The sequence below is a fragment of the Phocoena phocoena genome, chromosome 16 (genome assembly GCF_963924675.1).
Source record: "Phocoena phocoena chromosome 16, mPhoPho1.1, whole genome shotgun sequence".
Taxonomy (NCBI): Eukaryota; Metazoa; Chordata; class Mammalia; order Artiodactyla; family Phocoenidae; genus Phocoena; species Phocoena phocoena.
In genome coordinates this window covers 77,168,872-77,194,207 of record NC_089234.1, presented here as the reverse complement: position 1 = coordinate 77,194,207, position 25,336 = coordinate 77,168,872, and the positions used below count along the sequence as shown (strand labels likewise).

Genomic DNA, 25,336 nt, shown 5'->3' with positions numbered 1-25,336 from the left:
CATGAATAACATAAAAATCACAAAAAAGAATTATTAAAAGTAATGATAGGGGACTTTCCTGGCGGTCCAATAGTTAAGAATCTGCCTTGCAATGCAGGGGATGCCGGTTCGATCCCTGGTTGGGGAACTAAGATCCCACACGCCACAGGGCAACTAAGCCTGTGTGCCACAGCTACGCAGCCTGCGCTCTAGAGCCCGCAAGCCACAGTTACTGAGCCTGCATGCCCCAACTAAGACCCGACGCAGCCAAGTAAATAAATATTTTTTAAAAAGTAATGATAAATGTAAAGTTAATAACTAAAATCAAACATGAAATAAACCTAGTTGTTGCCACTAACAATATGAAGCAATCTGCAAATTATAAAATTAAGTGAGCCTCACGATTAAATTAGACTTCAAGTTATAGAATGCAAATTGTAACTCTGTATCATGACAAGTTTGGGTTCAATATGAAACGCCTACTGAATTTTCCCCAGAGAGAGAAATACAAATATCCTCACATTAGTTCAAAGAACCAACATAAAGGGATAGTTTTCATCTCTGGAAAGAAAGGAAAGAGAACGACACTGGGAAGGGAATAGACAGAAATTTTTAAATACTTACGTTAGATTTCTTATGTTGGGGATTCACATGCAAATAAACACCTTCATTTATTCTTATTAGAAATTTAAGACTACAGAGGATAATCCACTGTAGACAATAAATAACTGATTATTTTAACATAAAAACAACTTAGAGGGGCTTCCCTGGTGGTGCAGTAGTTGAGAGTCCGCCTGCCGATGCAGGGGACACAGGTTCGTGCCCCGGTCCGGGAAGATCCCACATGCCGCAGAGTGGATGGGCCCGTGAGCCATGGCCGCTGAACCTGCGCGTCCGGAGCCTGTGCTCCGCAACGGGAGAGGCCACAACAGTGAGAGGCCCGCGTACCGCAAAAAAAACAACTTAGAAACACATATTGTGCAAAACCAAGTAACTCTCACAACTGAGCAATAAAAAGGCAACTCAAATTCAAAAATGGGCAAAGGATCTGAATAGACATTTTTCTGACAAATATATACAAATGGCCAATAAGCACCTGAAAAGATGCTTGATATCAGGGAAATGCAAATCAAAACCAAAATGAGATGCCATTTGTAAGCATGGCTAAAATAAAAGACAAGACAGTGTAAGTGTTGACAAGTATGTAGAGAAACTGGAACCATGATACATACATTGCTAGAGGCAATGTAAAATTGTACAGCACAATGGTAAGAGTTTGGCAGTTCCTCAAGAGTTAAAGTTACTATATGATCTAGCAATTTCACTCCAAAGTATATTTGAGAATTGAAAACATATGTCCACACAAATATTTGTGCCTGGATATTTACTCATTATTCATAGTAGCCAAAAAGTAGAAACAACCCAAATGTCCATCAACTGATGAATAAACAAGATGAGGTATATCCATACAATGGAATATTATTCAGCAATAGAATGAAGTACTGATACATGCTACAACATGGATGGACCTTCAAGACATTATGCAAAGCAAAAGAAGTCAGTCACAAATGATCATATATTGTACGATTTTATTCACATGAAGTGTCCATAACAGGCAAATTCGTAGAGACAGAGAGTGGATTAGTGGTTTCCAGCAGGAGGAGGGAGTAGGAAACAGGGTGACTGCTAATGGGCAGGGGTTTCTATTTTGGGGTGATGAAAATGCATTACAACTAGATAGTGGTGATGGTTGCACAATTCTGTAATATACTAAAACACTGAATTGTGCACTTTAGAATGAGTGAATTTTACGGTATGTGAATGAAGTATGTCTCAATAAAGCTGTTATTAAAAAAATGATGGTAACGATATATATTGACATAAACATACAATAAATAAAAAGCTCTCACTTGCAGTAGAATGCCAACTAATAAATGTAGAAGAAATGGAATCAGAAAATCACTATTTGACAACTATCATATAATTAATTCAGGCAAGAATCATCAATGGATGCTAAAACTTATGATGGCAAAAATATGATAAAAAATGAGATATTTTCATAGTTCATAGTCTCAAAAAATTTTCCCACTTTACCATGAAGAAATATGGCAAACACCACCACAACCACATGATCAAGACGACATCACGTGCCTCCTGATATGGCACTGAGAAGGACACATCACTTCTATGGTGTACCTGCCCAAAGTGCATGACCTTAATCTAATAATTAGGAAAGACCAGGAAAACCCCAAATAAGGGGGATTCTACAAAATAACTGGTGTATTTTAAGGAAAGGAGGGAGGAAAAAAGGAAGGAAGGGCGGGAGGGAGTTCATTAAAGTCAAGACAACGAAAGACAAAGAAATACTGAGGGACTCTTCCAGATTAAAAGAAGACTAAAGAGATGTGACATCCAAATGCAAGGCACGATTCTGGATCAGAAGGTTTGTTGCTGCTGCTGCTGCTCTGAAAACACCTTATTAAGTCAACTGGCAATGGGTGCTTAAGGTCTACAGAGTAGACTTTGGTATTGCAGAAATGTTAATTTCCTGATTTTGCTAATTATGCTGTGGTTAATAATCTTGTTTCTAAAGAAATACACACTGGAGTATTTAGGGGTAAAAGATCATCATGTTGGTTACATACCTAAATGGTTCAAAAAATAATAATATTAATATATACATATAGAGGGAATAATAAAACAAACTTGATAAACATTAACATTTGGGGAATCTGGATAAAAAGTATATGGGAATCGTTTGTACTATTCTTGCAACTTTTCTGTATGTCTCAAATTATTTCAAACTAAAAAGTTAAAACATTTTATTCTTAAAGGAAAACGTAAATTTTTTTTTTTTTAATTTTCCGTTTAGAAACAATATTGGTTCAGATTTTTTTTCCTGTTTTTAAAGGCAAAAAACTAGACTTACTGGTTAGGTGAGAAAAGCAAAAAGTAAAATGGAAATAGCTAATTACTGTTGAAGAGGGATATAATTAATTATGCTAGATGTCAAAAAACGAAGTCTAAAATGTAGCTTTCCCTTACTAACAAGTACAGCCCTTCCCCCCCCAATGTAACAAGACCAACGCAAGATCTAACTCCAAGCCTTGAATTTCCCAAGTTTTTGCACTCTATTTCCCACTCTAAATTTGAAACTTAAGGTGCAGTAGCATTTTCTTTGCCCATGAAACAAGATGCAGATTCAGTGAAGCATGAAATAAGAGCCAACTGCAGATCCAGTCCTAGAACAGGCCTCCATTTTAGAATCAGACTATGTTTCCACATCCAGTCACCAACACCACTGGATACAAGACTGCCTACAAACCCATTTTGGTGGCAAGTACAGAATAAATCTTCTGTAACCTGGTTAAAAAGAAGAGAGCTGAGCATATGAACTTGATGACAAGTCCAAATGCTTTGACATTAGCCTAAAATGCACAGTTCGTGCTTATCTAAAAGTCTAAGAGAAAGCATTTCTTCTCTCATTTTTTAAAAATTTGATTTTACCTCTGGACAAGGCTCTACATGACAGTCTTTTATTGAACAATGGCCATCTTCTGCCCAGAAAGGACACGGTCGCTTCAGGTTGACCTTGAGAGAAAGAATGAATGAGCATTAGTCAGTGTGTGTCACAGTCCTACACTGCTAAGTATCACTGTGCTGGGCTCCAGGGACCCAGTGGTGAAGGAAAAGCATCCTATCCTGAGGCATCTATATAGCTCAGAAGTTAAAATGACTGAAGTCTTTCAGACACCCCAGGTATAATACTTATTTTTTAAAATAAATGACTGCTATTAGTCCTCGGACGCTTCAAAAGGGAATCAAGTCCAGGCACACTGCTCAGAGCCTGGAAAGCATCTCGGGACACTCTAATGTCTCCTAGCCCCTACCATCACCTCACTGACTGAGTTCTCCCAGGCACCCACTCACCTAACAGATGTGCCCAGAGCACCCACCATGCATCAGGCACTGTGTAAGCTCTAGGGGAAAAAGAGGCAGAAAAAGCACTTTTCCCCTGCAACTTACAGTTTCCTGGAGGGAACAGGGATTATATATTTGCATGTTCATTTAATTACAAATTGTTGCAAGTGCTACAAAGGAAAATCAGAGTTCTGTGATGGAAAATAACGGGGCTGGTGGATGCAGGTCTCTGAGGAGGTAGTGTTTTAGCTGGTGGAAGCGTGTATGCGGAAAGGTGACAAGGCGCTGACTTAGTTTAGCTGACTTTTAGTAGGGAAGGCGGAGGGTGACAGGGAATGAGGGTAGAGATAGACAAGATCATGCAGGACATTTTACCACACTACAAACTCTGGATTTTCATATTCTAAACCTAACAGCAAGACGGTAATTCAATAGGACATCCACATGCATTGCCCAAGCCAAAAATAAAAGTTTTATTCTTGTTTCCTCCCTTTTTTATCCCCTGCAAACAATTCATTACTCACTTCTCACCACCTCTTCTGTCACCACCTGCCCCTGCCCCGACTACTGCGAGTCTCCCTACTCCTACCACCATCTATTCTCTACACAGTAGCCATAATCATCTCTTTGAACCAACTCAGAGCATACCAATCCCTGCTCAAAACCATCCCGTGGCTTCCTCTCACCTTTAGAGTAAATCCACAGGCACTCCATTGCCTGGTCCACCTGTCTGACCTATCTCCTCCCAAAGCCCTCCAGGCACAACGGCCTTGCTGGAGACACATCAGCTCCTTCCTGTCTCAGGGCTTTACGGTGGCTGTTCTCTGTGCCTGTGCTGGTGGCTCCTCCAGGTCTTTTATGGCTCAATCCCCTCACCTCCTCCAGGGCTCTCTCAAATATCACCTCAGCAGAGAGACATTTCTGACCAGACTCTCTCAAGTAGTGCTCGATACGCACCCCACACGCTGTTTCACATGCTTTTATAGCACTTATCACTACTTGAATATTATTTATTGTCTGCACCCCTGACTGTAAGGATGGGCATTTTGCCTGATTCATTATTTTATCGCAGTGCCTAGCACACATAATAGACACCTCAGTAAATACATGCTAGGTGAAGTAAAGAATAAGCACATTACAAGGAAGAGGCAAAAAGAGGTAGAGACTGGCAACATGAGGAGAGAATGGTCAACTGTGCCTGCGGGGTCTCAGGAAGGCCTTCTTGGTAGCACGTAAAATGGGTATGACTAGAAGTTTCCTAGAGGAAGAGATTTCTAGGCACAGGGATCCGGATGCCTAAAGGCAAAGAAGCTTAAGATAGCCTGGCACGCTTGGGAATTGCAGGTTCCCCTGAGCTCCTGGCTTGTAAATCCACCTCCTCCCTGGCATCTCCACAGGACACACACAGGCACCTCAAACTTATTATCACCTCCCAAACAGTGCTCTACCCTCTAGTAATTCTTGCCATCTCAGTAAACAGCAACTCCATTATTCTAGTTCTTCAGGCCAAAATCATGGCATCATCCTTGACTCTTCTCTTTGTCACCCCACATACGATACCTCTGAAAATCAGCTCAGTTCAAAATCCAATTCAATGGCTGAGAACCCCTTCCGTGGGCTGGTTCCCTAGTTTCCTGCCCCTTCTGTTGTTCCTCAAATACATGAGGCACACCATGGTCTCGGGGCCTTTGCTCTTGCTGTTCCCTCTGCCTAGAATGTTCTTTCTCCAGATATCCACATGGCTTGCTTTCTCATTCCCTTTAGGTCTTCCTCAAATGTCACCTTCTCGGTTTGCTTAGGTTGCTAAATTTTAGGCTAATTTGTTACGTAGCAATAGATAACTAATACACAGTGTTAAGGAGTGGGTTGTGATAGACGCTGCAACACACTACTCAGGTCACCCTTCAGGAAGGAAAGGCTCAACCCCAGCCCTGGAAACACTGCAGCCAAAGAGAGCCACTTTGCCCAAGGTGGCACCACCCCTTCCTACAATGCCCTTCATTCAATGACTGGTGTAAGGATATAAAGGCCTAGACATCCCCCTGAAGTAGGGACAGCTCTGGGGGGTTATTCCATCTTAAGAACTACCCGCCCCAAAGGGTCACCTGAGGTTTCTCTGAGGCTGCATCACAGCTTTACTTCTCCCTTTGCCCAGTCCTGATGTTCTCCCTTCCTTTTCCTTCCCTATGTTGTTGGTTCCAGGAGTTGTCCCTAATTAACCTCTTGGACACTAATCACTGTCTCAGAGTCAGCTTCCCAGGGAACTTAACCTGTGACAACTTGTCCGGCTCCAGAAAAAAACTACATGTATTTTTATTGGGTTCACATTAAATTTATATATTAACTTGGGGGAGAATTAACATCTTTATGCTACGAAAGACATCTGTCCATTTGTTCGAGCCTAGTTTTATGTCTTTCAGGAGTGTTTAGAAGCGTTCTTCCTTTAGATTTTGCACATTTCTTGATACATTTATTCCTATATATTTTATCTTTTTGCTAATGGAAATGGGGATTTCTTCTCCATTATATCTTCTAACTTGTTATTGTTTATATTTATGCAGATATTGATTTTTCAATATTAAATTTATAACCTGCTATCTTAATGCATTTTTTATTATTTGTGTTCATTTAATAATTTAGAGTTTTCTAGGTCTACTTTGTCATTTATAAATGGAGATAGCTTTATTTATTCTTTTAAAATTTTTATGCTTCTAGTTGCTTTTTCTTGTTTGACTATACTGGCCAATTTGGTCCAACAGTAAAGGAGACAGTAGGTACCCCCTCCTCATGGTTCCTGACCTAAGGGAGAATTGCTCTAGTGTTTCCCCAGAAGTAAGGTGCTGGCAGTGCTGATGTTAGGGTTGAAATTATCATGTTAAGGAAGTATCCGTCAATCTCACTTGGTCAACGTTTTAAAAAATCAGGAATGTGTACTGAATCTTATTGAAGACCTAAAAGCCTCATCTTTACATTTTTTTTTTTTTATAAATTTATTTATTTATGCTGTGTTGGGTCTTTGTTTCTGCGTGAGGGCTTCCTCCAGCTGCGGTGAGCGGGAGCCACTCCTCATCGCGCACCATCGCGGTGCGCGGGCCTCTCACTATCGCGGCCCCTCCTGCCGCGGAGCACAGGCTCCAGACGCGCAGGCTCAGGAGCTGTGGCTCACGGGCTCAGGTGCTCCGCGGCATGTGGGATCCTCCCAGACCAGGGCTCGAACCCGTGTCCCCTGCATTAGCAGGCAGATTCTCAACCACTGCGCCACCAGGGAAGCCCTCATCTTTACATTCTTGGAATGAAATCCACTTGGCCATGATATATATATTTTACTTTTGGTAACATGCTCAAAACTTAGGCATCATCTTTGAGTTCACTTTTACCCTCACACCTTACATTCAATCCATCAGAAGAGCTTGCTGTGTTACCTTTCATATATGGCACTAATTCGATCATTTTCACCTTTTCCAACTCTACCAGCCTATTTCAAATCTGTATCATCTTTCAGCTGGACTACTGCAATAGCCTCAGAAGTGCTTTCTCTTTTTCCTGCCTCACACCCATACAGTCTCTTTTGTACAAATTCCTCCAATAGCTTCTTATCACACTTTGGATCCAAAAGCCTTACTGTGGTTTAAAAAAAAAAAAAAAAACCCAAAAACTACAGGGCCTTATTAAGTCATTGTTTAATTCTCAAATTTTGATTTAAATGCTTAGATGAAAGCATAGGGGTTTTCTTGTTTGTTTGTTTTTGGCCACCCCAAGTGGCTTGTGGGATCTTAGTTCCCCGACCAGGGATCAAACCCAGCCCTTGGCAGGGAGAGTGTGGAGTCCAAACCACTGGACCACCAGGGAATTCTTTTTTTTTTTTTTAATCTGGCCTCTACCTACCTCTCCAACTCTCCCTCTCATTCACTTTCCTCCAGCTATACTGGTCTTCAAACACTCTGTGCCTTTATACCTGCAGTTCAACTCCCCTTCCCTGGAATGTTCTTTCTCCAGATTGTCACGGGTGACTCTTTCACATTAGGCAGCTCTTTGCTCAAATGGCACAGCAGGAATGTCTTCCTTTCCTGACCACCTTCTTTAAAATAGGGCTACCTACCTTCGCCATTCCCATTATCCTCTAACTCCAATTTTATTTTTCTCCATGTAATTTCCTATGATTATAAAGTAAATGCTATTTTATTGTTTCCTTGTTTATTGTCTGTCTCCCTAATCATATAAAAAGTTTCATAAGGTGAGAGGCTTTCTTTTATTCACTATTGTATCCACAGCACCTAGAATACACTCTGCTACAGAGTAATTATTCGATAAATACTTGGCAAATAAAGGAATGTAACGGATAGAAGAGAGAAAATATAAATACAAGCTACAGCAGCAAAGTGACCGGTTGATAGAGGTAGACTGTTACTTCTACCTGTATTTCCTTGCTTGCTGAATCATAAGCATGTATGTGTGTTTAAAATTAACCTCTTCTCTTATCTTTCCTCTTCCACCACTAATGTACTCCACGTCAAATTTCCTTTTTTTTTTTTTGAATTCACAGGTTGACAGAACTACAAGACGAGTAGATAGTACCCACATATCCTAGACTTGAAGATAACTGGATTAACTAGATCATTGCATTACCCTCCTTTGGGAAAGGGTACGAATATATTCCGGTTACATACACAGTAATTTCATTATGTTGGTTGGAACATTTTTTAAATTGCATGTATGACGATGAATTGTATGTTGGCTAGCCAATGACCACATTGTTATTTTTGCCTACTCAACTTTCATTTTTCCTCCTTCTGTAACATCCCCTAATTTCTCTTGGAGAAACAATATGCAAATGCAAATAGGACTATTAACCAAATTGTCCTTTGGTCAAGTGGTGGGGTTATATGACCCTGCCTAGACCAATTTAGACCCTCTCTCCCAGAAACCTGACTCTTGTGTAATATTAAAATATGGGGAAATGGTTAATTTGATCCAAAATTTTGGCAGTATCATAAAGAGAATGGCCATTAGTTCCTGCTATAATTTCTGTCTTTTCTGAAATATGCTTCTTCAGCTTATTTTTCAATTTTGTGAGCTGCTCCACACCTTTTCTTAATAAAACTTCTCTTTCGTTTGTAAGCCAACAAAACTACCCTACCTTAGGATACCTAAACCATTGTTTACTCTCTGGAAAATGTGGATAATGTTGACCTAACAGGATTTCAGTATAAAGATTCAATGAGATATTCATTCATTTATTCAAATATTTGAGTGCCTACTATTGACCAGATCTATGGGGATACAGAAACAGAAGATATAATCCCAAAAGGTAAGTGTGAAAGAGTGAGGGCCATGACATATTGAGTGGACATGTGATCTGGACGTTCTGTGAAGGGATGGTCTTTGATAGAAGGAACACTTCCTTCTCTGTATTAGACTGAACCATATGAAACTGGCAACATTCAACCATTCTGATCTCTAAAAGCAACAATTTCATATGGTTAAGCCTAGCAGTAGAAAGGAAGCAAGAGAAAGCAGTTACAAATGCAGACAGACTTAAGAGACATAGGAGTGGGAATCTGAAGAAGCTACTGGAACCTGTGTTGTTTGTATGTAAACTGTCTAGAATGTTAGACAATAGTTTGCTTAGATATAGATTTCTTTTTGAAGTAAGTTTATGGCAACTGTATTCCTAAAGGATTTTGTATAGAGGAGAAACATTCACTTTTTTGTATATTCTTGGGGCTGATGGGAAAAGGGGATGGGTTCCCAAATCTTTAGGTCTTGACTTTGTTATCTTTCTGCACAACTTACATTATTTGGGAAGTTTTATTTTTTAACCTTCAAAAATATTTAAAGGACTGGGGACTTCCCTGGTGGCACAGTGGTTAAGAATCCACCTGCCAATGCAGGGGACATGGATTTGATCCCTGACCTGGGAAGATCCCACATGCCGAGGAGCAACTAAGCCCATGCGCCACAACTACTGAGCCTGTGCTCTAGAGCCCGTGAGCCACAACTACTGAGCCCGCAAGCCACAACTACTGAGCCCAAGTGCCCCAACTAGTGAAGCCCTGCGTCTAGAGTCCATGCTCCGCAGAGAGAAGCCACCGCAATAAGAAGCCTGTGCACCGCAACGAAGAGTAGCCCCTGCTCACAGCAACTAGAGAAAGCCCGCACACAGCAACGAAGACCCAACACAGCCAAAAATAAATACATAAATAAATGTATAAAATATATTTAAAGGACTAAGATAACCTATACAGTAACAGGATAAAAAAGGAAATCATGCTTACTTTTTAAAATAAACTAAAAATGAAAATCAAAGAAATTATAAACCCAACCAAATACTGAGAGCAAGAACACAACAGCAGCTTTTAAACCACTGTTCTTTTGAATTTGTGTTATTGCTACTGCCTTTAAACTACCATTGGTTATTCTGAAACGGTCCAGCGTGGACTATTGTTAGACTTAAGAACCAATTCTGCAGTCTTACTATGGATGGTGTTCTGCTTCTATCCTCAGGCCGCTTTGCCACCTGTCACAGTGAGCTACCCAACAAATGCTGCTGTGGAACCGTGTACCACTAACAACGACAGCACACGACAATGCCATCAGCACAACTCAGAGCCTGGGTAGATGTGTCTAGATAACAGAACCTAAGTTACAAGGGAGACTGATAAAATAAGTCCTGGGCATTTTCAACTTCTTTAGAGGAAGGAGTCTCTCCCTCAAAACCCAAATTGAACAATGAGAAATTTCCCAAACATAAGAAGGGAGTTCAGATTCTTAGGGTTCAAAAAGACTAATAGATTTTCACTGCAATACTTAATACATTCCAATGATAAAGGATACACACAGGGTGCTGAGTAGAAATGGGTCTCCAAAAGAGTCGCAAGAGTCGCACCTGCAGAGAGCTATATAAAAATCTTTAGTACCGGGCTTCCCTGGTGGCGCAGTGGTTAAGAATCCGCCTGCCAATGCAGGAGACACGGGTTCGAGCCCTGGTCCAGGAAGATCCCACATGCCGCGGAGCAACTGAGCCTGTGCACCACAACTACTGAGCCTGCGCTCTAGAGCCCGCCAGCCACAACTACTGAAGGCTGCACGCCTAGAGCCCATGCCCCGCAACAAGAGAAGCCACCGCAGTGAGAAGCACGTGCACCGCAATGAAGAGTAGCCCCCGCTCGGCGCAACTACAGAATGCCCGCGCACAGCAACGAAGACCCAACGCAACCAATAATAAATACATACATACATACATACATAAATTTAAAAAAAAAAAAAAAAAAAAAAAATCTTTAGTACCAACGGAATCTGAAATTATAACCATACCTTGTAATAACGGAAATAGTCTCGTTCTTGCAGCTTTTTTATTTTGGGGAAGATTTTGAAGGTGTTGAAGTTATCGATGCTATCAACATCACACAAGCAGTCATCCAGGACACCGGTGACCTAGGGGGAAACATGTATATAATTGAAAAGATGTAAACTACTGATGTTTCAATCTTAACAAATCTGTAGTATTACATAAAAAGCTAAATTATGCATTCAACTTAGTTAGTATTTGCTGATTAAGATATATAACATTTAAATCAGTCACTTTTTTTTTTTTGCTGTGTTGGGTCTGAGTTTCTGTGCGAGGGCTTTCTCTAGTTGTGGCAAGCAGGGGGCCACTCTTCATCGCGGTGCGCGGGCCTCTCACTATCACGGCCTCTCTCGTTGCGGAGCGCAGGCTCAGTAGTTGTGGCTCACGGGCCTAGTTGCTCCACGGCATGTGGGATCCTCCCAGACCAGGGCTCGAACCCGTGTCCCCTGCATTAGCAGGCAGATTCTCAACCACTGCGCCACCAGGGAAGCCCAATCAGTCACTTTTTTACAATGGTCAATTGATACAATGCAATAGAAGGATTAGATATACCCATTCTGAAGAACTAAACATTTTGTTCAGCGGTCAAAAAGAAAGCTATTGAATGCTTTCTCCCTTGACTAAACATATATAAAATCCAAACAGTCATTGGAATGCTAAGGCAACTTCTTCCAAGATTAACATAGAAATCACAGGCTATAATAATATTGCTGTAGTAACTCTTTCTTTTAGACTGCCATTTATGGAACACTTACGTGACAGGCATGATGCTAAGACCACTACATATGTTAACTCATTTATTCTTTAAATACCCTAAGAAATGGTATTATTATCCTCATTTTACATGTAAGGATATTAAGGCTTAGCAAGGTTAAAATAATTTTTCCAAAGTAGACATGAGACTTAAGTCACAAGTCTATTGCACTTTAAAAGCTATGCTTTTATCCACTACTCAAAGTATACATTAATCGAAGAGAAACTGATATTTACAAAGTGAGTTGAGTCTAAAAATTCCATAAAACATTCTTCAGCTAAATTTAAAAACGGGGCTCATTAATATGCACAACTTGGATGAATCTTTATGGAATTAAGCTGAGTGAAAAAGCACCAATCCCAAAAGGTTACATACCATATGATTTCATTCATGTAACATTTTTTTAATAACTATTTTATTTTATCTATTTTATTTTTGGCCATGTTGTGTCTTCGTTGCCATGCATGGGCTTCCTCTAGTTGCGTTGAGAGGGGGCTACTCTTCGTTGCGGTGCGCAGGCTTCTCACTGCGGCGGCTTCTCTCGTTGTGGAGCATGGGCTCTAGGCACGCGGGCTCAGGAGTTGTGGCTCGTGGGCTCTAGAGCGCAGGCTCAGTAGTTGTGGTGCACGGGCTTAATTGCTCCATGGCATGTGGGATCTTCCCAGACCAGGGCTTGAATAGATGTCCCCTGCATTGGCAGGAAGATTCTTAACCACTGAGCCATCAGGGAAGCCCGATAGAACATTTTTGAAATGACAAAAGTTTAGAAATGGAGAACAGCTTACTGGTTGCCAGCGCTTAGAGACTGGAGAAGGGGATGGGAGCTTGATGGGGGGAGTAAGGTAGGAAGGAGGTAGGTGTGGTTATAAAAGGGCAACAGAAAGGATCCTTGCAGTGATGAAATTTTTCAGTATCTTGACTGGTGGTGGACACACAAACCTATACATGTGATAAAAGAGTACAGAACTAATCCATAGGTACACAAATGAAACAAGTAAAACAGATACATATGATTGTATCAATGTCTATGTCCTATTTATAATATTATACTATATGTTTACAAAATGTTACCATTCTAAAAAACTAGATAAAGGGTAAATGACATTTTTACGTATTATTTCTCACAACTGCATGGAACCTACAATTATCGCAATTAAAATTAAAAAAAAATGGGACTCAGCCTGTTAAAGGTTATTCATGTGATCCACAAGAGGAATATATGCGAACAACGATCAAAAAATGGAAACTTCCCAGTTGTTGCTGTCTCACGCTTTTTCCCTAGGAGTATAACTGTGTCACCAAACTCCCTACAACATGAAGAGTTAGAGCTATATTATCTTGAGATAAAGAAAAAGAATCATTATCAATAATTGTGGCTCTGAAGTTCTACTATGCTTTGCTATCGCACTTACTAAGATCCTGTCACTAACTCCACCAAATTTCATTCCATTGCTCTGAGCTTACTGCTTACAAAACTTCAAATTCTAGGCCCCTAAATAATAAAAGTGGGGAAAAGAGGAAACAAAATACACACCAAAAATCTTTCTAGGCTTTAAAAATATTATACCCACTGACTGCTCATTCTTACAAATTCTTCTTAAATTGTTAACTTTTAGTTAGTAAACCACAGTATTTTTAAAAATTTTAATTGCGTAGGGGCTGGAGTAAGGCATACAAAATTACCGTGAGCTTATTTCCAACTGCTAAAGGCTGCTACTAAGACAAACACTGTATATAACCAAATTTTAAAAAATAGAAATTAGACAGGAAGAAATAAAAGGCACCCAAGTTGAAGAGGAAGAAGTAAAATTTTCACTATTTGTAGATGATATGATATTATACACAGAAAATCCTAAAGAATTTTAGACTAAACACTGTTAGAACTAATAAACAAGTTCCAGGATACAAAATCAATACACAAAAATCATGTGTAGTGCTTCCATACACTAATAACAAACTATCAGAAAGAGAAATTAAGAAACAATTCATTTACCATTGCAACAAAAAGAATAAAATAACACCTAGGAAAAAATTTAACCAAGAGGTTTAAGACCTAGAAACTATAATTTATTATGGAAAATATGAAAGAAGACACAATAAATGGAAGGCTATTCCATACTCATGGATTAGAAGAATATTGTTAAAATGTCCATAGTACTCAAAGCAGTATAAAGGTTCAATACAATCCCTATCAAAATCCCAACAGCATTTTTCACAGAAATAGAAGAGTCCTAAAAATTTGTGTGGAATCATAAAAGACCCAGAACAGCCAAAGCAATCTTGAGAAAAAACAAAGCTGGAGGCATCATATGCCCCAATTTCAAACTATATTACAAACCTAGAAAAACAAAAACACACAGACCAACAAAACAGAATAAGAAGCCCAGAAAGAAACCCATAAATATACAATTAATTTATGACAACAGAGCCAAGAATACACAATGGGGAAAGGATAGTCTTTTCAATAAACAGTGTTGGGAAAACCAGACATACAGCCACATGCACAAGAATGAAAAGTGGACCATTATCTTACAGCATACACAAAACTTAACTCAAGTGGATTAAAGATTTGAACATAAGACCTGATACCCTAAAACTGCTACAAGAAAACACAAGTGTTAAGCTCCTTGACATCAGTCTTAGTGATGATTTTTTGGATTTGACACCAAAAGCAAAGGCAACAAAAGTAAAAACAAACTAGTGGGACTACATCAAACTAAAAAGCTTCTGCACAGGGCTTCCTTGGTGGCACAGTGGTTAAAAATCTGCCTGCCAATGCAGGGGACACGGGTTCAAGCCCTGGTCCAGGAAGATCCCACATGCCGTGGAGCAACTAGGCCCGTGAGCCACAACTACTGAGCCTGCGCGTCTGGAGCCTGTGCTCCGCAACAAGAGAGGCCGCGATAGTGAGAGGCCCGTGCACCGCGATGAAGAGTGGCCCCCACTTGCCACAACTAGAGAAAGCCCTCGCACAGAAACGAAGACCCAACACAGCCAAAAATAAGTTAATTAATTAATTAAAAAAAAGAAAAACTTCAAAAAAAAAAGCTTCTGCACAGCACAGCAAAACCACTAACAAAATGAAGAGACAACCTATGGAATGGAAGAAAATATTTGCAAATCATATGCAGTAAGGGGTTAATACCCAAAATATATAAAGAATTCACACAACTTAACAGCAAAGAATAATCTGATTAAAATATGAACAGAGAATCTGAATAGACCTTTTTCCAAAGAAGACATATGGATGGCCAACAGGTACACGAAAAGGTGCTCAGTATCACCAATCATCAGGGAAATGAAAATCAAAACCACACCTGTCAGCATGGCTATTATCAAAAAGACAAGAAGTAACAAGTGTTGGTGAGGATGTGGAGAAAAGAAAACCCTTGGGCACTGTTGGTGGGAATGTAAATTGGTGCAGCCACCATGGAGAACTGTATGGAGGGCCCAGAAAAAAATTAAAAATGGAACTACCACAAGATCCAACAATTTCACTTCTTGGTATTTAACTGAAGAAAACAAATATACTAACTTGAAAAGATATATGTAGCTCCATGTTCACTGGAGCATTATTTACAATAACCAAGTACGGAAGCGATCCAAGTATCCATTGATGGATGAATAAAGAAAATGTGGTATATATACACAATATATCCATTCATGAAAATGAATAAAACCTGGCCATTTGCAACATGGATGGAACTTGAGGACATAATGCTTACTGAACTAAGGGAGAGAAAGATAAATACCAGTCTCACTTGCACGTGGAGTCTAAACAAAACACAACAACAACAAAAACCAAAAAGAAATCTAAGCGTATGCATACAGAGAACAGATTAGTGCTGTCAGAGGCGCTGGGGTAGGAGGTTCAGGGAAATGTGGGAAGGGGGTTAAAAAGTATAAGCTTCCAGCTATAAAGTCAGGGGGATGTAATGTACAGCACAGTGACTACAGTTAATAAGACTGTATTATATATTTGAAACTTCCTAACAAAGTAAATCTTAAAAGTTTTTATCACAAGAAAAAGATATTCTAATAATGTATGGTGATGGGTTTTAACTAGACTTATTCTGGTGATCATTTCACAATATATAGAGATACCAAATCATTATGTTGTACATCTAACATTGATACAGTATTATGTCAATCATATCTAAATAAAATTTATAAATAAATAGAAATGGAATACCACCAGTATCTTTGAAGTCCCTTTTTAATTATATCCATCTCCCTCCTCTTAGAGGTAAAAATTTTACTTTCGTTTCTTTTCTTTATAATTTCATCACATATGTATCCCTAAACAATGTACTTAGGTTATTCTTTCCTGTTTTTGAACTTTAACATGAACGTAATCTAATGTGTGACTTCTTCTGTGATGTGCTTCTTTTGCTAACATTTTACTTTGGCATTTATCCAAGATGATGAATTTTATAGTAGCTCATTTATTTTCACTGCTGTAAATGTTACATTATCTGAAAATGTCACAATTTATTTGTTCTATTGTTGATCTATTGTATACGGTAAGCAGAGAGATGGCCCCCCAGATGTCCATGCTCTAATTTCTGAAACCTGTGACTATGTTAAAAGGGACTTAGCAGATGTGATTAAGTTAAGGAATTTAAGATGGTGAGAGTACACTGGATTATTCAGGTGGAACCAATACAAAGTTCTTTATAAGAGGGAGACAGGTGTGTCAGAGGAAGATTGGAAAATTCTACACTGCTGGCTTTGAAGACGGAGGAAGAGGCCACAAGCCAAGGAACACAGCAGCTTTTAGAAGCCTGGAAAAGGGAAGGAACAGTTCTCCCCTAGAGAAAGGGAGAAAGAAGACTTGTTCACACCTTTATCACACCTTTAAGACCAATTTTCAGACTTCTGGGCATAGAATTATAAGATAATAACTTTGTGTTATATTAAGCCACCAAGTTTGTAATTTGTTACAGCAGCAATAGGAAACTAATACAATTCATATTTAGGTTATTTCCAGAATCAGCTAAAGAACAATGTCATACAAACATTTTTGTACATATCTCCTGTTATGTGTGTGTAAGACTTCCTCCAGGTTATATGCTTAGGAGTAGAATTACTAGAAGTACGTGTTCAGTTTTACTAGGGAATGACAGGCTTATTTCCAAAACAGTTGTACCAGTTTACAACCCTACCAACAGCGGATGGGAGTTATTGTTGAATCATATCCTCACCAGTATTTTATATTAATCTGTTTTCATTTTTGCCAATCTAGTAAGCATGAAAGGGTCTCTGATTTTTTTTTGCACTAATGAGGTACAAAGTTCTAATGTTTTATAAAACATTTCTATTCTTGTGTAAAATGTCTGTTTATACCTTTTGTTCATTTTTCTATTGGGTTGTCTTTTTCATATTGACATGCAGTAAAAATACTGCTTTTTCCCTATTCTGTTTTAACCTTCTGGAACTCCAGTTATCATATCAGACCTTCTTACTCTATTCTTCACATCTCTTAAGCTCTCTTAAACATTTACCATCCTGTTATCTTTCTGGGGTTCATTCTGAATAACTTACTTGCACTTCTCTTCCATTCATTTATTCATTTATCCAACATATTTATTGAGAGCCTAACATAAGCCCTGCACTGTTCTAATTACTGGGAATGTAATATTAGAAGAAAGAATTCTCATAGAAGAGAAAAACAAATGAATGACCGAAGTATAGAGTCTGTCAGATAGTAATAAAGTGATATGGAGGAAAACTAGAGAATTGAGACAGGTGTTACAGAATCGGGGCTGCTAAATTTTTAAACAGGGATAATTATAGAAGGTCCAACTGAAATTTCAGCAAAACTTAGAAGGGAAGGAGCAAACCAATGCTTTTTTGGTGGGGGGGTGGTGGTGAGGGGGGCCGGGAGAGGAAGAAGCATTCCAGGCATTGGGAATACTAAATGCGAAGGCCCTGAGGCAGTAAGCTTGCCCATCGGCTCAGAGAAACAATAAGGAGGACTACATAGTAGGTAAAAGGAGAATTAGAGGACCTTTATTAAGATTGTGGCTTTTCTGAGTCTGGTGTTTTCTCACACCAACCAATTCTCCACCTCTCCAACATTAACTGGGTGCCCAATTCAATTCTGATATCACATGGAATTAGAGCAGACCCCAAAGATTAAGGGTGTAGACACACAGGACTGCCCAGACTTAAGATGCCAGCCCCAAGCCACCTGTAACTGACAGACCGGCTATAGAGAGGGGTTCCCACAACTTCCTTCTCAGGTTTGATAATTTGCTAGAATGGCCTATAGAACTCAGGAAAACACTTTACTTACGTTTACTGGTTTACTGCAAAGGGTACAACTCAGAAACAGCCAAACGGAAGAGATGCACAGGGCAAGGTACTGATTGGCGTATGGGGGGAGGGGGCAGCATGCAGAAGTTCTGTGCCTCTGCACTGCTCTCCCAGCAAGTCTATGCGTTCATCAACCTGGGAGCTCATCGAATCTCACTGTTCTATGAGTTTTTACAGAGCTCAATCTACAGCACCCCTTGCCCGAACCTGGAGATCAGTGGGTAGGGCCGAAAGTTCCAGTCCTCTAAGCACTTGGCCTTTCTGCACCAGGCTCATCCTGAAGCTCTCTAGGGGTTCCCACCTAAGTCACCTCATTAGCATAAACTCAGCTACGACTGAAAGGGGCACCCCTATTTCTCAGGAAATTCCAAGGCTTTTAGGAGCTTCGTGCCAGGAATACGGGATAAAGAGCAAGTATGTTTTTGTACCGTGCACAACACTGAGTGAGGCAGGAAGCCACTGGAAGAGCTTTAAGCAAAGCCTAAAAGGAACATGGAGTACAAGGCAAGGATGAAGGGTTTCTCTTTTATATTGTATGGTCAGGGAAGGTGACAATTTAGGTAAGTGGACATGGCAGATAAGGTGACGCTTTAGCAGAAACCTAAGAAAGTGAGCGAGTGAACCCCATGAATATATGAGAAGAGTGTTAGCTCGGCAGAGGAAACTGCTAGTCCAAGAGTCTCAATGCAAGAACACATTTGCCGTGTTTGAGGAACAGCTGGGAAGTCAGCTTGGCTGCAGCATAGGTTTAAGTGGGAGTAGACTGTAGGAAGAACAGATTTGAGGGGGAAAAAAAAATCAGGAATTTGGTTCCTGATACATCAAGTTCGTGATACCTATTAATTATCCAAGTGGAGAGGTTGAAAAGGTAGTTGGATGTATGGTTCTAGAGCTGAGAATCCTAGTCTGGAGATTCTGAAAGTCAGTTATATAGATGGTATTTAAAATCAAGAGACTAAATGAGATGACAAAGGTGGAGAGAAGAAAGACTACAAGATTTGAACCCTGAGGTTCAACATTAGCGGTTAGGGACAGAGGAGGAACAAGCAAAGGATTCTAAGAAAGACTGGCCTGCAGAATGACAGGGAAAAAAATCAGAAAAGTATACTATCCTGGAAACCAAAAAAAGAAAAAAAAAAACCAAGAAACATATTTCAAGGACAGTGAGTGGTGAGCTGTGAAAAAGTCTGCCGATTGTTTTTGTTTTTTTTGGGGGGGGCGGTGGCCTCTCCCATTGCGGAGCACAGGCTCCAGACATGCAGGCTCAGCAGCCATGGCTCACGGGCCCAGCCGCTCCACGGCATGTGGGATCCTCCCGGACCGGGGCATGAACCCGCGTCCCCTGCATCAGCAGGCGGACTCCCAACCACTGTGCCACCAGGGAAACCCTGCCGATAGTTTTTAAACCTTAGCTTTTTAAACTACTGGCTTTAGCAGCAAGGAAGACATTAGTGACCTTGACAAGAGCAGTTTTAAAGAAGTGGTAGAGCCAAAAGTCAGGCTGGAATGGGCTGAATGATCAGAAGAGGAAAGATAAAGGTAACTCTTTTGAGGAGTTTTTCTATAGAGGGGAAAAGAAAAACTGAGCAGAGTCAGAAGAGATGGGTGGCTCAAGAGAGAAATTTAAAATAGAATTAACAGCATGTTTTATGATGACAGTAACAGTCCATTAGAGCAGGAAAAATCAATGATCCAGGAGAGAAAGGGAAGATTTGCTCAAGCCATGTCCTTGAATTGGAAAGAATGGGACTAAAATACAAGTAGACGGATTGACCTTTGATAAGAGCACAAACAGTTCATCCATGGTAATCTACAGGAAGTCAAATTATGTGTGTCAGAGACTAGTAGGTGGACAGATGTGGATTATTCTGATTACTCCAACTTTGTTAGTGAAGTATGAAGCTAAAAATGATGGAAAAGGAGGTGTTGGAGGGTCAAGTAGAAAGAAAAGTACATTAAATGGATGTCTGATTCAATAATCATTTTTTTCTGCTAGGTATAATCAGCTATTTAATCCATCCATTGATTTCTTAATTTCATTTCTAGAACTTCTATTTCATTATGTTTTAATCTTTTGGGTAATTCTTTAAAATTTCTTGTTCTTTTTCATACTTTCAAGGCTTTTTATTTAAACACATTAAACAGTGATTTTAAATTATGTCTGATATTTTCAAAATCTAAGGTCATTATAGGTCTATTTCTATAATCTATATTTCTAACATCTCATTCATGGTGCCTTTGTGTGTTTTGACTATTAGCTTATTCTTCCTGACACTTTATCTTCAAGAATTCTTTAGGGCCTGGGTTGAAAATAAATCCCAGTATATTTGGATATTTGCTTTTACCAGTAAACTGGGAGCGTACCAACCTGAGGCTGCTACAAATTAAATTTCCCACTTAAAGCTTTTCCCAGTACAGGTGGCATGAATTTGCCCTGTATAAGGGCTGGTTCATGGTTACAAATTCTCAAGGCAGTTTTTTTTTCCCTTCCCCTAGCGAGTTTCTTCACTTTCCCCTTACTTGTGGTGGGTTTCATTTCTCATTTACCCTTGTATTGAAGATGTAGCTCTGTGGAGCCCAATCTTTATGGTGGGGCCTCCTTTTATTTCCCTCTCTTTGGGCAGACACACGCTTTATTTGTTCACTCCACTCCATGCAGTTGTTAAAGCAGAAGGCTCAAGGTGTTCAGAGTTCGGGGGAAGTCCTCAAGGTAATGGGACTGAAGCAGCACTGTTTGAGTCTCAAGGTTCTGGCTTTCCAACCTGGGGGGGTACGGGGCGGCTTTATGTATTCCTTGATTTCCTGCCACCTCAGAAATGCATTTTAAAAAATTTAAAAATATATCTGACTGAAGTTATTTCTTTACAGGAAGATTAACTTGTTATATCACTTGTATGCACTATGTTTTTAGTTCCTATGTTTTGCCATAATACAAAGCACATTTGCATTTCATTTATAAAACATGGGGTATGTGGTGTACAAATGCCTATCATTTCGTGTGCTTAAAAATAATTTTATGCTTTTAATGTAAGGAGATAATATTCAAAATATTCATCTCCTTAACTAAGTTCTTCTGAATAGAAGTACTTTTTAAAAAATCTAATTCTTCCCTTTATTCTTTACCATTTTTCTTCCAATTTAGTGTATGAAAGAGAAGAGAAAGAACTGGCTTGGTTCCATCTTTTTATTTTCCTGGGTCTCCCTCTGCTCTATTTCTATACCGCAAAGAAGCAAGCACGCTGAGATGCACTGGATAAACCAGAAAGAAGCATACTGGGGCTCCAGTCTAATCTTGTTCACTTAACAAGTGTGATATTTATCAAGTAAGCTCTCTTAACATCAGTTACCTCAATGGGCCCACAGATATGTCAAATAAAATGAGATAATGTATATTTAAACATGTTACAGATTAAAGTACTATCTAAAATATGATCCAACACTATATTAGAAAGTACCACTGGAAACAAAAAACATATATTCATTTTTGAGGACTGTTTGGTACAATGCTACCTTGAATATGTGCAAATCTTTAACTATTGAACTATATATATTCATTTGGACATAATGAAACTTAAATTACATATATTCACTTGGATATAATAAAACTTAAAGTACACATGGAATTATAAAGCATTAATACACATAATTAGTGATAGGAACCGAAAACAAAACTTCTACATTGGTAATAAAGTATACAATTAATATATGCTATATAAAGAGAAAATGAGAAAAATCAAAAATTTTAAAAATAGCTAAATGTAAATTCTACTCAAAAAGAAACGACCCACTAATAACTAGAAAATAATTTTGCCAAAGACAATTCGGAAAATATACTTTTCGTAAGTCTGGTAGATATGCCCAGATGGCCACTATCTATTTCAGTGTTTCCAAGTGGGGTTAAAAGATAGTTACAAGGGTAACTGCATTAGTTACTTGCAAGGCTGGTTTAAAATGCTGATTCCTGGTTCACATCCAGATCCCTTAAATCAGAACATCTGGTAATGGACCCAGAGAATCTGCATTTTTAACATCCTTCCTCCCCACCCAAACCAAAAGTCTGCCCCTTTTATTTATTTATTTATTTTTTGCCCCTTTTATTTTTGTCAAATCTTTCATTTAAAAAATATTCAGGGACCTCCCTGGAGGTCCAGTGGTTAAGACCTCACCTTCCAGGGCAGGGGGTGCGGGTTTGATCCCTGGTCGGGGAGCTAAGATCCCACACGCCTCGCAGCTGAAAAACCACAACATAACAGAAGCAACATTGTAAGAAATTCAATAAAGACTTAAAAAATGGTCCACATCCAAAAAAAAAAATCTTAAAAAAAAACTTCAAACAGGGACAGAAACTGAATATTCGGGCATTCGGGATTCAGAACACCATAACACTATGACACTGTCTGAATAAAAAGTGAGAAAAACATGTTTACACGGTTACCCTCAGTTATCTTCAATTTTACTTAACAATCAGCAAGCTTGTTAATTGCTTCAATCAACGTCTCCCTCATTATCGGGCCACCTGAGACACCTTTTGTGTTTTTTGCTTTTAGCAGTTTTGCCACTTTGGAGCAGGTGCAGGCAAGAGAGCACCTGGCAGAGGTCTACTCAAATTCTCCTGTATGAAAAAGAAGCAAACACCTTTCTTAAGGCAAAAGGCTGCGGGAAGCTAACGCTCTGATTTCCAGCATATTGAGAACCCTTCCTTAAGATACGCCTCACAAAGACAACCCCCAAACCCTAATTTAACCAGCCAGCACCTCACTGCTGCTGGAGCCACAAGATCAGACACAGACCTCCGGTCTCGTACTTGGGCTCACCTGGCGACGCCACTTAGCAGACCAAGTACAAGCTGGGTAAAAATACGGCGGTCCTGAACGAGGGAAGATGCGAGGGGTTCTCTAGTCCGAAAGTCGAGGAAGTTAAGTCTCGTCCCCCTCGCGATCCACACGGCTGTTGCAGGCCCGCGGGGTCTGTCACCTCCTCTCCACCTGCCCGCCGACCCCCTGAGCTCGCCGCGGGGAGGGCTTTCCCATTTCTCTAGGTGCTCTCTTCCCAAAACAGCCGCGGAGGTTTTCATTCCCGTCCCATCTCCCGCCACACTCTCAGCCGCTTAAACATCAGAAAAACAGAAACGAAAACACCTCCGGGGACCGTCACCATCTTCCTCATTCTCCTGCCATCACCCCAGGAGTGTCGCCAGCCCCGTACGCCGCGAGCGGCTCGCAGGCGTTTCCTGGGTTCAACGATCACGGTTTCAGCCCCCCTCCCCGCCCCCCCCATCTTTTCCGCTCGCCAGAAACCACGCCGGGCTCCGGCTCCGGCCCTCCCGCGCCTCAGCCGCGGCCCGGTCGCCGCCGCTGCAGCCGCCGGCTTTCGGCCGGGGGTCCCCGCGCCGCCATCACTCGGGCTCACCTGGGCCTCGACGACGCTCGGGAGGAAGCTCAGGGTGACCAGCAGCTGCAACGCGGCCGCCGCCCCCTGCCCTGCGCCGGCCCGCCCGACCCCACGGCTCATGCTGACCTCTCCCCTCGCCGCGGCCGGCCGGGCCCCTCGGGGCCGGAGAACGGCGGGCGGCCCGGGCGACGACCCAAGGGGACGACTCCTGGCGGTCGAGAGACTCCAGGGTCAGAGGTCTGCACGCCCGTCGGGAGGTAGGGGACGCTCTGCCTGGCGCCCGGCAGCTGTGAGCGAGGCTGATGAGTCGAGTGCCCCCGACTTCATCCCCCAGGCGGCCCCGCCCCCGGCCTCCCCTGCGCCGGCCCCGCCCCCTCCGACCGCGAGGCCTTTTGGGAGTTGTGGTCCCGCGCGGCCGGGAGGGCGCCTCAGGCCGGAAGGCGGGGCCGGCGGCAGGGGAACCCGGGAACTACAACTGCGGAGACCGCTCCGCCTCCCCGGGGCTTCGGAGTCCAAGGCGGCCAATGACTGGGGACCACGCGGGCCTCCAAAACAAGAGGCTGTGCGGGAGGTGCGGGAGGTGCGGGAGGTGCGGGCGGTGCGGGCGGAGGAGCGTCCTCATTCGCAGCCGGCCGCCCGCTGCGCCCCTTCCCTTGGCAGTTGCTCCTGGAAACGGAGCGAAGGGGCCCCACCCTGTGTCTTCGCCCCCTGACACCGCACGGCCGCGAGGCTCCAGGATCTACGCAAATGAGAAACGAGGGCTCTTCGACTTTAAGTGTCGGGCGCTTTCTTTGTCTCACCCACTTTTCTGTAGCCTCACATCTACCGCGGGTGCCTGGATGAGCCACCTGCGACTTGTGGAGATGGCTTCGGCTCCTCCTTCATCTTATACGCCCCAGAAGTGGATGTCGTCCTCTGCCTCGTCCAGCTCCCACTCCTATGCTGACACGTACAAACATAATTATATACATAATTACATACATAACTACATAATTACAAACACAAAGGATGGGGCGTAACCCAAGTTCATAATAAAATCTGGGAATGGGGATGAACACACAGAAAATTTTGGAGTGATAACTGGGTTCAGCTCCCACCTCTAAAACATCCTAGTTTGTTATGTGGCTTTAGACAAGTTACTTAACCTCTCTGAGCCTCAGTTTGTCCGTCTATAAAGTAAACACACTAATACCCACCTGAAACATGGTTCTAGCATTGCATAAGATTATAAACATAAAGGACTTAGTATGGTGCCTAGTATAAAAGAAATGTTCAGGGCCTCCCTGGTGGCGCAGTGGTTGAGAGTCCCTCTACCGATACAGGGGACACGGGTTCGTGCCCTGGTCCAGGAAGATCCCACATGCCGCGGAGTGGCTGGGCCCGTGAGCCATGGCTGCTGAGCCTGCACGTCCGGAGCCTGTGCTCCGCAATGGGAGAGGCCACAACAGTGAGAGGCCCGTGTACGGGAAAAAAAAAAAAATGTTCAATAAATGACAGCTGCTATTAGCTTTATTAATATTCTTGATTTCTAGTAAACTAGTAATACATCACCTTACATTTATGCAGTGTGTATTAGTTTCCCACCGTTTGTATAACAAATTACCACAGATTTAGTGGCTTAAAAC

At 41.3% G+C, this 25,336-nt stretch overlaps 1 protein-coding gene across 1 annotated transcript in view; it reads right to left on the bottom strand.

The window, feature by feature from the left end:
- ERO1B (endoplasmic reticulum oxidoreductase 1 beta) overlaps positions 1-23,831 on the bottom strand; it is a 61,717-nt gene extending 37,886 nt beyond the window's left edge. The window contains exons 1-3 of the mRNA XM_065893812.1: positions 23,730-23,831; positions 11,215-11,334; positions 3,487-3,570 (exon numbers count right to left, since the gene is read on the bottom strand). Of these exons, the coding sequence (XP_065749884.1) occupies positions 3,487-3,570; positions 11,215-11,334; positions 23,730-23,831 (306 nt within the window). The remainder of the gene's footprint in view (positions 1-3,486; positions 3,571-11,214; positions 11,335-23,729) is intronic.
- Positions 23,832-25,336: the final 1,505 nt, after the last annotated feature.